The sequence below is a fragment of the Bidens hawaiensis genome, unplaced genomic scaffold (assembly GCF_021521415.1).
Source record: "Bidens hawaiensis isolate Kalapana, Puna unplaced genomic scaffold, B.hawaiensis_p1.1 tig00050730_1, whole genome shotgun sequence".
In the NCBI taxonomy this organism is placed as follows: domain Eukaryota; kingdom Viridiplantae; phylum Streptophyta; class Magnoliopsida; order Asterales; family Asteraceae; genus Bidens; species Bidens hawaiensis.
Genome location: NW_027506172.1, coordinates 72659 through 86654, shown reverse-complemented (window position 1 = coordinate 86654; position 13996 = coordinate 72659). Strand labels below are relative to the sequence as shown.

General features: G+C 32.7%; 1 protein-coding gene across 1 annotated transcript; it reads right to left on the bottom strand.

Moving 5' to 3' along the window:
* Positions 1-4326: 4326 nt before the first annotated feature.
* Positions 4327-6798, bottom strand: LOC143616971 (uncharacterized). Its single transcript, XM_077089657.1, has 5 exons — positions 6735-6798; positions 6425-6582; positions 6040-6323; positions 5371-5967; positions 4327-4471 (listed from the first exon to the last, which is right to left on the bottom strand). The coding sequence occupies exons 1-5, from the start codon at positions 6796-6798 to the stop codon at positions 4327-4329; spliced, it is 1248 nt and encodes a 415-aa protein (XP_076945772.1).
* Positions 6799-13996: the final 7198 nt, after the last annotated feature.

The window sequence follows — 13996 nt, the reverse complement described above, 5'->3', positions numbered from 1 at the left end:
ATTATTATCCATATACATTGATTTCACATAAGTTAAACTTAAAAATATATTGATGTGTATAGTTCGATGATTTTAAAAGATTTTGCATTTATCATAGTAGGGAGCAATAAATAAGTGGCACGTTTTACGACATTACATGGTTCTGCCTTTAGACCACCCGCAGTGGCAACGTTGCCACCAACGTTGTAGACGAAAACGCGGGGGGTACACCGCCCCCCTGCGTTATGGGTATTTTGATTTTGGCTGCGTTGTATACAAAACGAGGTGAAATGGCACAAAAATCAAAGATTGTTCCCCAAAAATCAAAGATTGTTCTATCACCGGTGGATTTCATGGTGGCCGGAACTCCGACGGTGGATTTCAAGGTCTCCGTCGGCCATGGTGGCCGGAATAATGAACATGGATCCGACACCATGTTCAATCTCCTCAGCCGGAATTCTTCTTCGTCGGTCGTTTGTGTATGTGAATCTCCGTCGGAGAATCCCTTCAGCCGGAATAAGAGACTGTTTGTGTTTGTGTTTGTGTGTGTGAAGATTGAGGCGTGTGGGTGTGGGACACTAGCTTGATGTGAAGGGTTTTATGCTTTTTTTAATTTCTATTTTTTTAATTAAACTATGTGTTTTATGGTGGCCGGAATAATTGGATCCGGTGGGTTTCATGGTGGCCGGAAAAAGTGACCGTGCGTCACGTGGCGCATAACGCCTGGGGGTGGAGAGTTATGACTACACCCTGTTTTTGTAAAAAACCATAACTCTAACTGGACGCCACATGGCGTATAATGCCTGGATGTGGAGAGTTATGACTACACATGGTCTTAGAATCATTTGAATAGACATAATTAAACTTTCCACGGGATTCAAGTCTCCCGATTAATTAGACCCTACATAGCATGATCTTATAACTTACAAAACTTAGAAATTTAGTTGTCCAAATGACAAATCATGTCATATGTGCAAATTGCGTAAACCTTAGTGTCAAAAAGGGAAAATTGAGAGATTTAAAGCTGTAAAAGTCTAAAATTACGCAATAAGGATAGATTGTGACACATATCACTTAATTAAAGATCTCTAAATAAAACCATGTACCAATTGCAAAATTGTCAACCTAATTATATAGATATTTATTAAAAAAAACACAGTCAAATGTTATAAATATAATTTTAGGATCATAAGTCTATTTAACTTTACTTGGTCAAAATGTCAATAATGTGATTTTTTCTCTATTCTAATTATTTATAAATTAACTAGCAATTAGACACAATAACATCAGATGAAATATTATAGTAAAAACTAGATCATAAATCCAACAGTATTATATGTTCTTTGGTTCAAGTCAGATAAGTTTCAAATCTAATGAATTAATGATAATACACAACATTCATATGGCAAGATCGGTTAGCATGAGCACTACACGCATAAGTGAAGTGTATCAAGTTCAAGTCGATTACACATGTTATCTTTAGCCCTCTACTTTGAATGGAAATGTTTTCCACAATCCACATCAACTAAAGAACTCTTGCCACCTTTCATTTTCCAGATAAAAAATTATTCATTATTTTTTTAAAACATACTCATAACTATAAACCAGCTCAGTTGTTTGATAAAGCACAGGTTTATAAGAGTTAGTCTAGCCGGTAAAATAAAACGAATAGAATTATCAAGTTCCCATTTCACATATATTGAGTGTAGAGTGTTGACTAAATCAACCTGATTAAGTCTATAAAATAACAACACAATTTTAATTTTATTTTTAAGTTTACACATGTACCACGTAAAACCATAAAATTAGAGTGTGTTATTAGAAAAATAAATTACTTCGATTTTTCTATTAGAAGAAACGACGATCAAACTTGTGATTTATAAAAAACATATGACAACAGTTTTTGATCTGCTAGTTTTTCCTTCAGTTACTTAAATACCTCTTTGTTTCATCCAATCAATGTATTGACGATGACCTAGGCCAAACGAATAGACCGCATGCTAATGGAGCAAATGAGCAATAACTTTATACCTTAGAATTGACGATTCATCCAGATGAAGATCCCGTTGTGAAATTGAGATCCACGTAACTGGTCACCATTTATACCATATAATGAAATAGTTACCATAATTACACATAATTTAAGTTTGTGTGTCATATAATGTGTCACCATATATTCCATTTGTAAGTATGCCACATAGGTACATGCATCAACTTGAGAAAAAAAAATTAATCGAACCTTTTGTTATTTAATAGTCTAAATCCAATAAACTAAAGAAGGTATGTCAACTTTATATATTTATAACAACGTGACAAAAAGCGCTGTCATGTGTTTTTTTTTATAATGGATTCAACTAACTGATTGCTATAAATATGAAGTGAAAGTATGCTTCGATCTATTTCATTCTTTTGTTATACAAAGATCTTAGCACTAATAAGGTAATTTATTTTATTCCATGTTAATTTTAATCTTTCAAGTATGTAATAATAATCTATCGACAAAATTACAAATTTTGTCATTTAAACATATACAATTTATGGATCATGTCTTTTAAAAAGTTTATTTACAATCGGTGTTTTATACATGACATGTTTGTTTGATTTTCGTTCCTTTAACTAAATGAGATTCAAAAACCTCGTTAATTCTTGGCATGTGAGAGCATTTAAGTATTTTTACGCGTACCATTTAAGTATTTATAATTAAAAAACAAATTAAATATATTATTAGAAAAATAAACTAAATAAAATATGTGAAACAAAAACCCCGTTAAGTCTTGGCATGTTTTGATTTAACTGAGTTTTTGGATGCCAGTTAATGTAAATGACGAAAAACGAATGTATTTTGTCAAATAAAGGACACCGCCCGTAAATAAACTTTTTAAACAATCCGATCCATAAATCGCATATATTTAAATGACACAATTTGTAATACGTCTAATCTCTATAGTGGAGAGTTGGAGTCAATATGGGGCACCTATAGCCTATGGGTGCCACACTATTAAGCCTTGAACATTGGTGGAAAAGAGAGGCGTCGAACTGCAAAGAACCAATCTATAAAGCTTTAACGTATAGAAGATTGTGAGGGTGTGGTAGGGATGACAATGGGTCGAGTTTAGGTAATCTAAACCCATACCTGATTATTAAAGGTCCGTCTATAACTCGTCTGGTTTTGTCGGTTATTACCCGCCAGGTTTTGGGATACCCATCAGGTTTTATATCGGGTTTTGGCACAATACCCGTCGGGTATACCCGGCTCAAACTCGTCGGGTTTCTATCGGGTCGAACTGATTAGGGAGAAGACGGGATGTGATTTGTGGAGATGTCCAAATGTGAACTTGAGAAACCAAAGGTCCTTGGGTTATAGAAACAGAAAATAGACAAGACGCGATTTGTAAACTCACTAAAGTGTAACTCATTAATTTGTTATTATGAGACGAAAAGGCTATGTTATAAGAATTTGAAACAGATGCTCCACTTTCAAATTTTATATGATAATATAGAATAATTATAGATGAATATATTTATAAATTATAATTAGGTTATTGACCTGTGGGCGCTACGGGTGGAAAAATATAAATAATGTAACATCCACACTTTTCTAGCATCAAGTGAAATATAAATAATGTAAAAACATAACATTCAATTAAAATAACATTCATTTACAATTACAAATTAGTAAATAGTTTCTTATAAACCACATTTGTAGTTTTATATGTAACTTATCTTCCTTGTCTAATATAAGCATTTTAACACCGTCTCTACTCTTCACTCGTGATAAAACCACATATAGTTGACCATGTGTAAAAACCGGTTCTCGCAGGTATATGCCAACTCTTGCTAGTGATTGGCCTTGACTTTTATTAATGGTCATTGCAAAACAAACCGCAACAGGAAACTATCTTCGTTTCAATTTGAATGGCAGTTTATTATCTGAAGGAGTTAGACCACTACGAGTTATATAAGTGCGAAACCCAATGCTAGTACCTGAAATAACCTTTACTTAGATAATACGCCTCCCCAAGTTAATTACTTGTAATCTGGTTTCGTTACATAAACCGTTCTTCTTATCTATATTCCTTAGTAATATGATTGGCACACCAACTTTTAAAACCAATATATGATTAGGCATACCAGACATATTTAAACCATTTAGAAAATTCGGTTAGTGTAATGCTGGATCGAAACCAGGACCAACACCATCAGACTTTTCTATACTATCAGAACTGAGATGTTCAACTTCTTCTCCAGGAAACAAAGACAAAAATCTGTCATTAATGTCTTGGACAACCTCATTTAAAGGTGCAAGTATGACACTTTCTTGAAAATATGAAATATCATTAAAATTTTTCAATAATAATCGGATGAATCACTAATCAAAAGATCATTTGGTATATCTATAATGGCGTTATCGTCATTGTCACCGCCAAGTTTTCCTTCACCAAGCTCCAACAACCATTCGGCAAAATCTACTGGTCTCTTCCAAATCTGATGCCTAACATCCGACCATTAACCTCATGTTTTTGTTAACTTAAGAACCTTGCATTTGGACCAAATGTGGGATGAACTAAATGAAGCGTTAACAATGTCACTACGTGATCCGTTTTGTACTATTGGTAGAATTTGTCTAAAATCAAATCCAAAAACAATAACTTTCCCCATAAATGGATGTTCTTAAGTGTTACGGTTACCACTTTTTAAAACATCTTTTAAAGTCCTATCCAAGGCTTCAAAAACATGTTTATGTATCATAGGGGCCTCGTCCAAAATAATCAGATCCGTTTACTCATTATGTTGCGAATATCTGGATTCCTTGTTATTGAACAGGTAGAATCCTCAGTTAGATTTATAGGAATTAAAAATCTAGAGTGAGCGGTTCTACCTCCCTCAAGTAACAAAGATATACCGCTAGAGGCAGCGTTTAAAACTATTTTAGCTTTAGATCTTATGGAAACCGATAATGTCTTACAAATAAAAAGTTTTCCCCGTCCCTTCATAACCGTACACAAAGAAAATACCCCTTTCTTTGGATCATTTGCTTTCATCATTTCATTATACACATCTCGTTGCTCAGCCGTTAATGAAATAAAAAGTCGTTGAAACTCATCAGTCATGACTTGTGTATCATAAGCTAGCTCCTCGTTCATAAAATGATTTGTTGATGCATCGATAGAATCCTCATCAGGGAAAGGCATTGTAGGAAAATAACGCAAAGTATAATTATTTCAGAGTAGGAAGTTTTGAATTTTAAGTAACGCGAGGTTCTTTAGTTGTGCCTTTGAAAGCACCAAATCTATAACGAATCACAACAGAATAAAACTGAGTTTTTAACTAAACATATTTGGTAATGTCTTAAAGTATTTAAAAAGATAAGAAATTCTAATTATTTGATACCTGGAATTTTTTTGCTCATTTTGTTGTTTATAAAGAATGACATCAATTAAATACGGCCAAGTTTTTTCCCATACATCATCCGGTCTAGATAAATTATATGTGATTAACATTGTAGCAAATAAACTTCGTAAATAATAACCACTTGCAGTATGACTTGTTTCTTCAATAGCTTCTATATACTCGTTGTCATCGTCTAAAAGGTCTCTTTTATAACAAGCATCTCTATAAGTAGCACACACTTCACCATCAACAGTACGAATATCTTCAAAGCACGTAGGGTCTCTAACATTGTTTAATAAAATTCTTAGATAGTATGCTTCATTGAAAGCTGGAGGAACATGATGAACACGACCAATAGAGAAACCTCGTTTATGGTCCCAATGTCGTTCATCCTGTTTCCATACAAATTTTTTTGGAAACTCAATGTAAGTTAGCGTTCGAGCAAGACCATATTTCTCATTACACTCCATCCAAGCAGTAAATCTTGACGAACTAACAGTCGGCTTGTTTAAAATATCTTCCACATCATCATCATCTACGAACACAACTGTTTGTTGTCCAGGTAAATGAAACGGAAGCCGGGTAACAGAAGGAACTCTATAATGAACATCAAAAGAAAAAATTCTTCATGCAGCCTCACATCCAGATATATATCTGCAATTATAAAACGTCTTAGCTTCATCTACCACTTCATCTTGATTGTCAGTCTTTTCTTGTACAAGTGACATAGTAGCACGATCCGGGCCTTTATTAATGTACTTAAAAAAATACTTTATCGAACCCTCTTGATTGCACCATTCAACATTGATTTGGGCCTGATATTTTTTTAACAATTTCTTGTTATATGGAAGAACATGTCTGTTGTATAAATTAACCGCAGACTTCACAACAACATTACCCAAATCTCTTCTTCGATAAACAGGAAACCCATTATAATCAATTAACGTCTCATTCTGAAAGTTTTTGGGAATTTTTTAGAACATGAGTTATCGACCATGCAAGAGCATTTAGGGTTAGCAACACCACAAGGACCATGCATCATGTGGTCGCTTACAAGCGAATAAAACTCCAGGTCTTCATTCTTATCTGGAATTTTGGCTGAGATAAATTTTTCTATATTGTCTGAATTATAAATTTTATGATCGGAATGCAAAAACAGGCATATATGTGCATGGGGCAATCCGCGTTTCTGAAATTCAGTTGTGTAAACAACTGCACATGACAAGTAGTAGTAGATTATATAAGTTATTGAATACCAATATAATATATGTTAAGGATATTTGGTATACTAACATAATTTTGACAATGGTAATGAATATTAACATTTTAAAAATTATGATAACGAACTAAAACCACACAATTACCTGTTTGAAGCTTTCCAAACAAAGTTCTATCCTTCAAGTCTTTCATTAACGAATCAAGCTTCATCTTGAACAACCTACACAATATATCTGGCCTGTCTTTGGACTTGCGATTTTTCTTTTGTAAAAATCGTTTGATTTCGGGCCAGTTTGGGTGTAGACCCGTGTTACACACAGGTGGAAAAACATGTCAACAAACATAATAAATTTAAAAAACAAATTAAGCAACACAAAATTTCTTCAACTTTCAGACCAAAACGTTAACCATTTACAATGTCTAGATATTAAAAGTTTAAAGTTACAATAAGTTGGTGTGCACCAAACCACCCAAAAAAGTCAACCAAAGACCTAAACATGTTCTTTCATATTAAACCACCATCAACTTCTTTAAATATTCTAACAAAAGAAACTCATTTTGCTTTACCACCTGAAACTTTAAAAAACCAATATCATCCAAATTATATATGCCATTAATATAATAACATGTTTAATAATGAAATCTCGTGTTACACACGGATGAAAGTTATAATAAAAGTAAAAAATATTACATGTAATATGTAAATTGAGTTATATTATATAATTTGTTTTATTTATGACTTTTATAATAAGTTTTTGATATATTTATATACTATTAATTATAAATTATAATTTGCAAACCAAACCTTGGTGTTTGATTTATTTTAAAACAAAACATTCATGTCACACCCCGGATTAGGGCCTAGGCGTATGACCAATAGTTGGTACCTGTTTTGTAAATACATCAGAGTTGCGTGTTATTTTAGCGGAAGACTTTGGTTGAATAGAATATTAATTTATTTGAAAACTTCTCGGATAATAAATACCCGGTGTTTAATTTATAAAGCTTGTTGAAATACCGTTTGTAATATATTAAAAACTGAGCCATAATTACCTTGCGAGCATCTAACTCCATGAATATCTTGCTACCTGTACTAATCTGTATTCCCTGAAATGTGGGGAAAAATACGTCAGCTATATGCTGGTGAACACGTATGACTCTATAAAACATTTGAATGACAATTATAATACAAATATAGTTTTCTCTACAAGCTCAGCAGAAGCATTTCTACTTCTGGTCTATGTACCACTGCCCTACACACACAATTGTTCCCGAGCCACGTAGCCCTTACTGGGACACTAGTTATGACCATTAGCCCGCGGCCACGTAGCCTTAGAATGATTAGGCTGAACGGTTATGTTTGGATCCAGACACATGTGTATTCGGTCTGAGTTGACTTTATTTTCTACTTTGTATTATAAAGTTTTAGAGATTGCATGATCTCATGTAGACATTGATTGACTCGCTAAGACAAACACTCGTTCGTCTCATTGAGTATAATATGTTTTGACTGATTGAAAAGGTTGACGTATTCACGTTTTAAAAGGTTTGAGCGTATTCACCTGTGATTGTCTGTTCTGAATGATATGGTGATTTCCTTTGAAACCTTGACTGTGAATGAATTATTGATTGACTGATTGATTGATTGGTTGACCTATAATAAAATAGGTATATAAATATCCGGATCGTCTCTTGATCCGGCTATAGACCTTTAGTCTGGTTTAAATAGCTTTAAACTTTGATTGATCATTCGTTTGAATAAAATATTGAGACCTGTAGTCTTTCTGTTTATTTACCAAATCATATGATGAGTTTCTTCTTCATGAAGAAACATCTACAATCTGTTTCTTCTTCAAGAAGAAACATTCATTGACTGCTATGTATGTAAAATCTTATGTTTCTTACACATGAAGAAACAATGTTTTAACTATATTCTTTGTATACAAATGCTATGTTTCTTAATCGTGAAGAAACTATATTTCCTTAAGAATGTAAAACTGATGTTTCTTAATTGTAAAGAAACACTATTATAATCCTTTGTATGTTTAAAGCTTATTTAAACATATTTATGATCAAGGTTTGGGCTATACCCCTGACTATGGTCTAAGCCATATAATAATATTACCATAATGACTTAGGTCAGAACCCTTACCTTACACGGGTATTCGGAGTTTGATTACTAAGATTGTTTGAGCAGAACTTCTACTTTCTAATGCATACTAGAGCTTAGACTGTCGGAACCTTAGAGATTGACACGAACTTCAAGGTTGGCACGCAAAACGAGGCGACATATGTTGTTCGTCGTGTCGTGCATGTACTTCGAGATAGATTGTCGTGTAGCACGCACTTCGAGGTTCCGTCAGTGTATGGCACGGATTACGAGGTGACGTTTGTTAGGATATTGGTCGGCACGGAAACCGAGGTAGTGAGAGAGTATAATTCTAGAGAGAGAGAATGTGGGTGTGAGGGAATGAGCTCGTGGCTTCCCGTTTTATAGCTGATTTTGGGTCCCATCGCGGTACGCGATGGGTCCCCTTTTCAACACCGTCGCGTATCGCGACGGGTAGATTTCTGCCACGTGTCACCAAAGTGTGACACGTGTCCCTGAGTCATCACGGCCCATCGCGGTACGCGATGGCCGTCTCCTTGGACTCATCGCGTAGCGCGATGGGTCCCTGTATATTATTTTTCATTTTCAGTCCTTCATCTTTTGTAGCTTGTCACTTCTAGTCTAATTCTCGTTGTCCAAAAATACTAAGGCGGCTCTTAAAGCGGCTTGCAAAGTGCGCCATCAAAGCGCAAATTGCGCCCATCGCCCAAAGCCCTTCTCCCGAGCCCGTGCGCGTCGAGTGCTTCGCACCCTCCGCTAGGACCACTGGTTGCATGCTAGGCATATAAGAATATTATTATGGAAAATCTCTTCCTTATAAAGAGCTTCCATTTCTTTACCACTTTCCATGTGGGATGGGTTTTAATTTCCTTATTTATACCCATGTGGAATGCTTCCACTTTCTTACATCTTTCAATGTGGGATGGAATTTCCTTATTCCATATCCTTAACATAAGATAACTTTATTTATGGAATATTTTTATTTTCTTATAGAATGGTTTTATTTTCTTTATTTGAACTTTCTCATTACTTATTAGAGAATAATTTGATTCTTCAACTTTACTAAGTTGTCAAATTTGGACCAAAATTTTGGGGATGTTACATCCTCCCCACCTTGGAATGAATATCGTCCTCGAGATTCGTTGTGAGTGATTTCTCACATCTCATTTTATGATCAGATCTTTATCAAATTTGTTTCTTGTGTTTAACTTAGAGATGTTTGAATGATTTGAATTCTTGATTTGTTGTTAACTCACATCTTTGGATGATGTATTCAGTTAATAGTTCAGAATGTCATAAGTAATTGTAAATTGCTAAGCACAGTGGCCAGTTGTGTTTAACTATTTACCTTACCTTGTGTATTCTAAACATTTACTGATGTTAATTAGATTGTATCTTGAATTCAGTCTATCGAATCCTTTATTCATCTCGATAACTTTCGAGATATTCATTCTTGAATAGCGATATCCTTTACTTATGATCTTGACGGTTTCCTTCCGTTTATTTCTATTGATTATACCCTTGAACTTTTCAAAGGTTTGCTAACTGATTTCCTTTGAGAAGACATACTTTTATGTCTAGTTAAATTCATCATTCTTTTTTATTTCATCTTTCTATAGATGATGATTAAATAACAAAGATTCTTATATTTCGAAAACTTTCTAAATTTAACTATCTCTTTTCTTATAAGTATTCTTTATCACGATCTTTTAACTTACCATTTTATTGTTACAAAACTTCTTGTTTAAACACGGGTTAACTAGTAGTTTATAAGAGTTAACTAACTATTTCTTATGCCTTTGAGTGTCGGACTACTCTTGTTTGTTTCTATTCTTGATTGCCAGATGCTCCTTGTTTTTCCTTCCTTCCTATTGTTGTTAATCCTTTAATTGTATCTTTGAACATTCTCCTGAAAATGTCCTTTTTCTCCACAACTGAAGCATGCAACTACTTTCTTTCCATAGTCATTTTCAGAGTGTCCGATTTTGTTATAGAATGCACACGTGACTGATGTATTGTTCTTGTTATGTTTTCGACACTTTCCATCATGTCGTTTATCACAGTTCTGACAGATTGATCTTTTGAATTTAAATGGTTTCTCCTTGTTGATGTTTTTCTCTTGTTTGTTTGTTGCCTTTTCCTTCTTTCTCATACTATTTTTCTCTTTAACTTCCGTATTTCTTACCATACAATTGATCCAATATCTGGTCAATTCTATGGCTGAGGAGGTAGTTTGTGGCATACGGGTTCTTACTATATCTCTTATCTTTTTGGGTAACCTATATATATATTGAATAACTTTGTTGTATTCTAAGTCGTCTAAACACAAAGTTGATTAGCAATATTCAAGAAACTTAGTATTGTACTCCATGAGTTTTATCCATATTAGTTTGAGTATGATTGACTTCTGGTATATGGCAATACTTGTTGTAATATGTTTTCTTTAAATGCTTCCCATTTCATTTGATACAAGGTTTCTCTGCCCTTTCTCGCGATTAGAGTGGTCCACCGTTGTAAAGCTTCACCTTTGAATTTCAGAGATATGTACTGGATCTTTAGAATCTAGGTACATCGACTAATGATAATGATGGACTCGGTCTCTTCAAGTCATCGTAAAGTTGGTATAACACTTTGATTGCCATAGAATTCTTTTGGTGCGTAAGTTTTGAAGTTCTTAAAACTACAACTTTGAATTACTAAATAATTCTTGAAGCTCTTGCTATTCATACTGAAACTATAATGGGTTTTCCATGATGATAAGGATTTCGGCGTGGGTGAGTTCTAGTAATCTTATTTGAATGCTCAATTTTGTATATCTCCCATTTCATTATATCGGTAAGAGAGATCGTTGTGCCATGAATTCTCTCTTACGTTTTGACTAAATATCGTTTAGGAGTCTCATGGTCAGGTTGTGTCATATTCTTGTTGTTTCTTTGGTTGGAAACTTCATTTGTTTGACTGTTTAAGTTCAACATTCTATGGAATTGCATCAGTATGAAAGAAATTTATATACTGATGATATACCGCGTGACATGTGAACTTAATGCTACAAGAAATCGTTTCATGGATTTGTCATACTCTTAGAGGAATTTCCTTTCCACCTTTTCTCGAACCCTGACTAACCTTTCTTAAGGTTTATTTGTTTTGCGTTGGGCACAATCCATATGTTTTACTCTTTTGACTGAGAATGATATCAAAGAACTTTTATAAGATGATATATCCATATATCTCTTAATTACCATAACTCTTTCAGAATATCTTAATGATTGTTGATAAGGTTCTACTTAGATATTACTAGTTTGTCCTTTATTGTATGCTCTTGAAATGACTAGTACATACCTTGTGTACAGACAACCCATGAGAATTTCTAATTCTCTTTCTAGGTTTGTTTATATCTCTTTTGCTAAATACTTCTCTAACATTGATGGTTCGATCCTTCCCAGTAAAACGCGGCGTGTTTGAATTCTGATCGCTTTTACGCGAGAAAGGGGGTTTGGAGTTATTTATTTTCTGAATTTTGTCCACATGGACTTTTCCTTTAAGCGAATATTTTCTTCCAGACTCGCTGGGAGAATTACTCTAAGAGTTTATGTTTTCTATTTCTTGACATAACTTAAAGATAGGTTTAGTATTCCGAAGAAAGTAAAACATATCTTTTATTTATGTAGTAGTAAGAATGCACAAAACTACTATTGCTATACTTATTACAACTTATTGTCTACTTCTTCCAGCAGATGATTGATTTCTTGATCTTGTTTTTCCTTTTTGGTGTTACAATTCATACCGATATTATTATACATTTTATGTGTATAAAAATGATTTTTAGAAAAAAATGTTGTCACTTATTAAAAAATATCTTTCTAACGTTGGAAGAATTGGAGACGAAGACTCAAACAATAATAAACAATTTCAATATCTTTCAATGGCTAGTAACATGTGTATCATACGCGTGAAAATTGTATATAAATATATATAGCGACATTGATGATGATGATGATGATGATAATAATAATAATAAATTGTTAGTGTAATATTTATAAGAACAAATAATTTTACATTCATTAGAAGGTATTACAATGTTGTTTTTAGTAAAACAAAATAACATACAAAGTAAATTGCCAACTTAAAACATCTTTCTAACTTAAACCATGAGGCCAAAAAGATATATCAAAAAAAACTACATCATGATATATGAAGTCGTAAAGTCTTGTTTATTAAACAATCATCGAAATAGAAAGAAATGTGTTGTAATTTTTATACTTGCAAAGAAGAAAACTAAAATCACCACAAAATCAAATTCAGTGTATTGTTAATAAGAGAAATAAAGGTACAAATACAATTCACAAGCTTATAAACAAATCATAAATCTTTATATACATCATTGGAATGAAAGAATGAATTTTATGATAATAATTACATAGAGATAGTCTTCATATTATCATACGCTTTAATAGAAGTTGTTTGACAAAATTATTACAGGGTTTTATTTATGGATGATTTAGATAAACTTTGTAAGGATGTGATAGAATTAATTATGATGTCAGTTTTTGTCTAAATCTGAATATTAAATTTGAATATTAACGTGTGTGAGTTTCGATTTAATTTGAATATTCATATTTGTCAAATTTGGTTACAAAATGATTTATATATGAAAAATGAATATGTCTTTTTAGTTAAAAAAATAGTATAACTTAAAAATAACTTGTGATAACACGAATTCATACCTAACAAATTTGATATTCTTTTAAAATTAAAACAACCTGTTTCAAAATAATTACAAAATATAAAAAAATGGTTAATTAGTCAAATTCAAAAAATTATAGAAAGGTTTTTAATTTTTGAAGCATTATAATCGGGGGTTTATTTTAGGCATTATTTTTTACATTTAGGCATAATAAAAATGGTCAAGTATAAAAGAATGGAAAGTTTGTTGAGATAGAAGACTATGGAAAACTTTAAAAGCTTGTATTTAATTTGTAAAATTCCGTATTTAATCGGGTTTAAATATGTTATGACTATTAACCATAAATTAAGCAATTATATTGACTATTTAAAATTTGAAATTTAAATTCGAAATGATTTATCTCAAATTCCGTATTTAAGCAACGCTTACTATATTTTCAGTAACATTAAAACTAAAAGTAAGTTATAATAATGATTCTAATTTGAATTTCGAATAGAAAATTGAAATTATTAATTTGGGGGTTTATTTTTAGACATTAATTTTAACATTTATGCGTAACTGAAAATGGTCAAATATAAACAAATGGAAAGTTTGTTGACATTGGAGAATTTGGA

What these genes read in the sequence shown, in the direction of transcription:
- LOC143616971 (XM_077089657.1), bottom strand. Translation starts at nt 6,798, where the DNA reads ATGAAGCTTGATTCGTTAATGAAAGACTTGAAGGATAGAACTTTGTTT. An exon ending in ACCTGGAGTTTTATTCGCTT is followed by an intron (nt 6,324 to 6,424) that starts GTAAGCGACCAC and finishes AAAAACTTTCAG; the next exon opens with AATGAGACGTTAATTGATTA. An exon ending in AATGAGCAAAAAAATTCCAG is followed by an intron (nt 4,472 to 5,370) that starts GTATCAAATAAT and finishes GTCGGATGTTAG; the next exon opens with GCATCAGATTTGGAAGAGAC.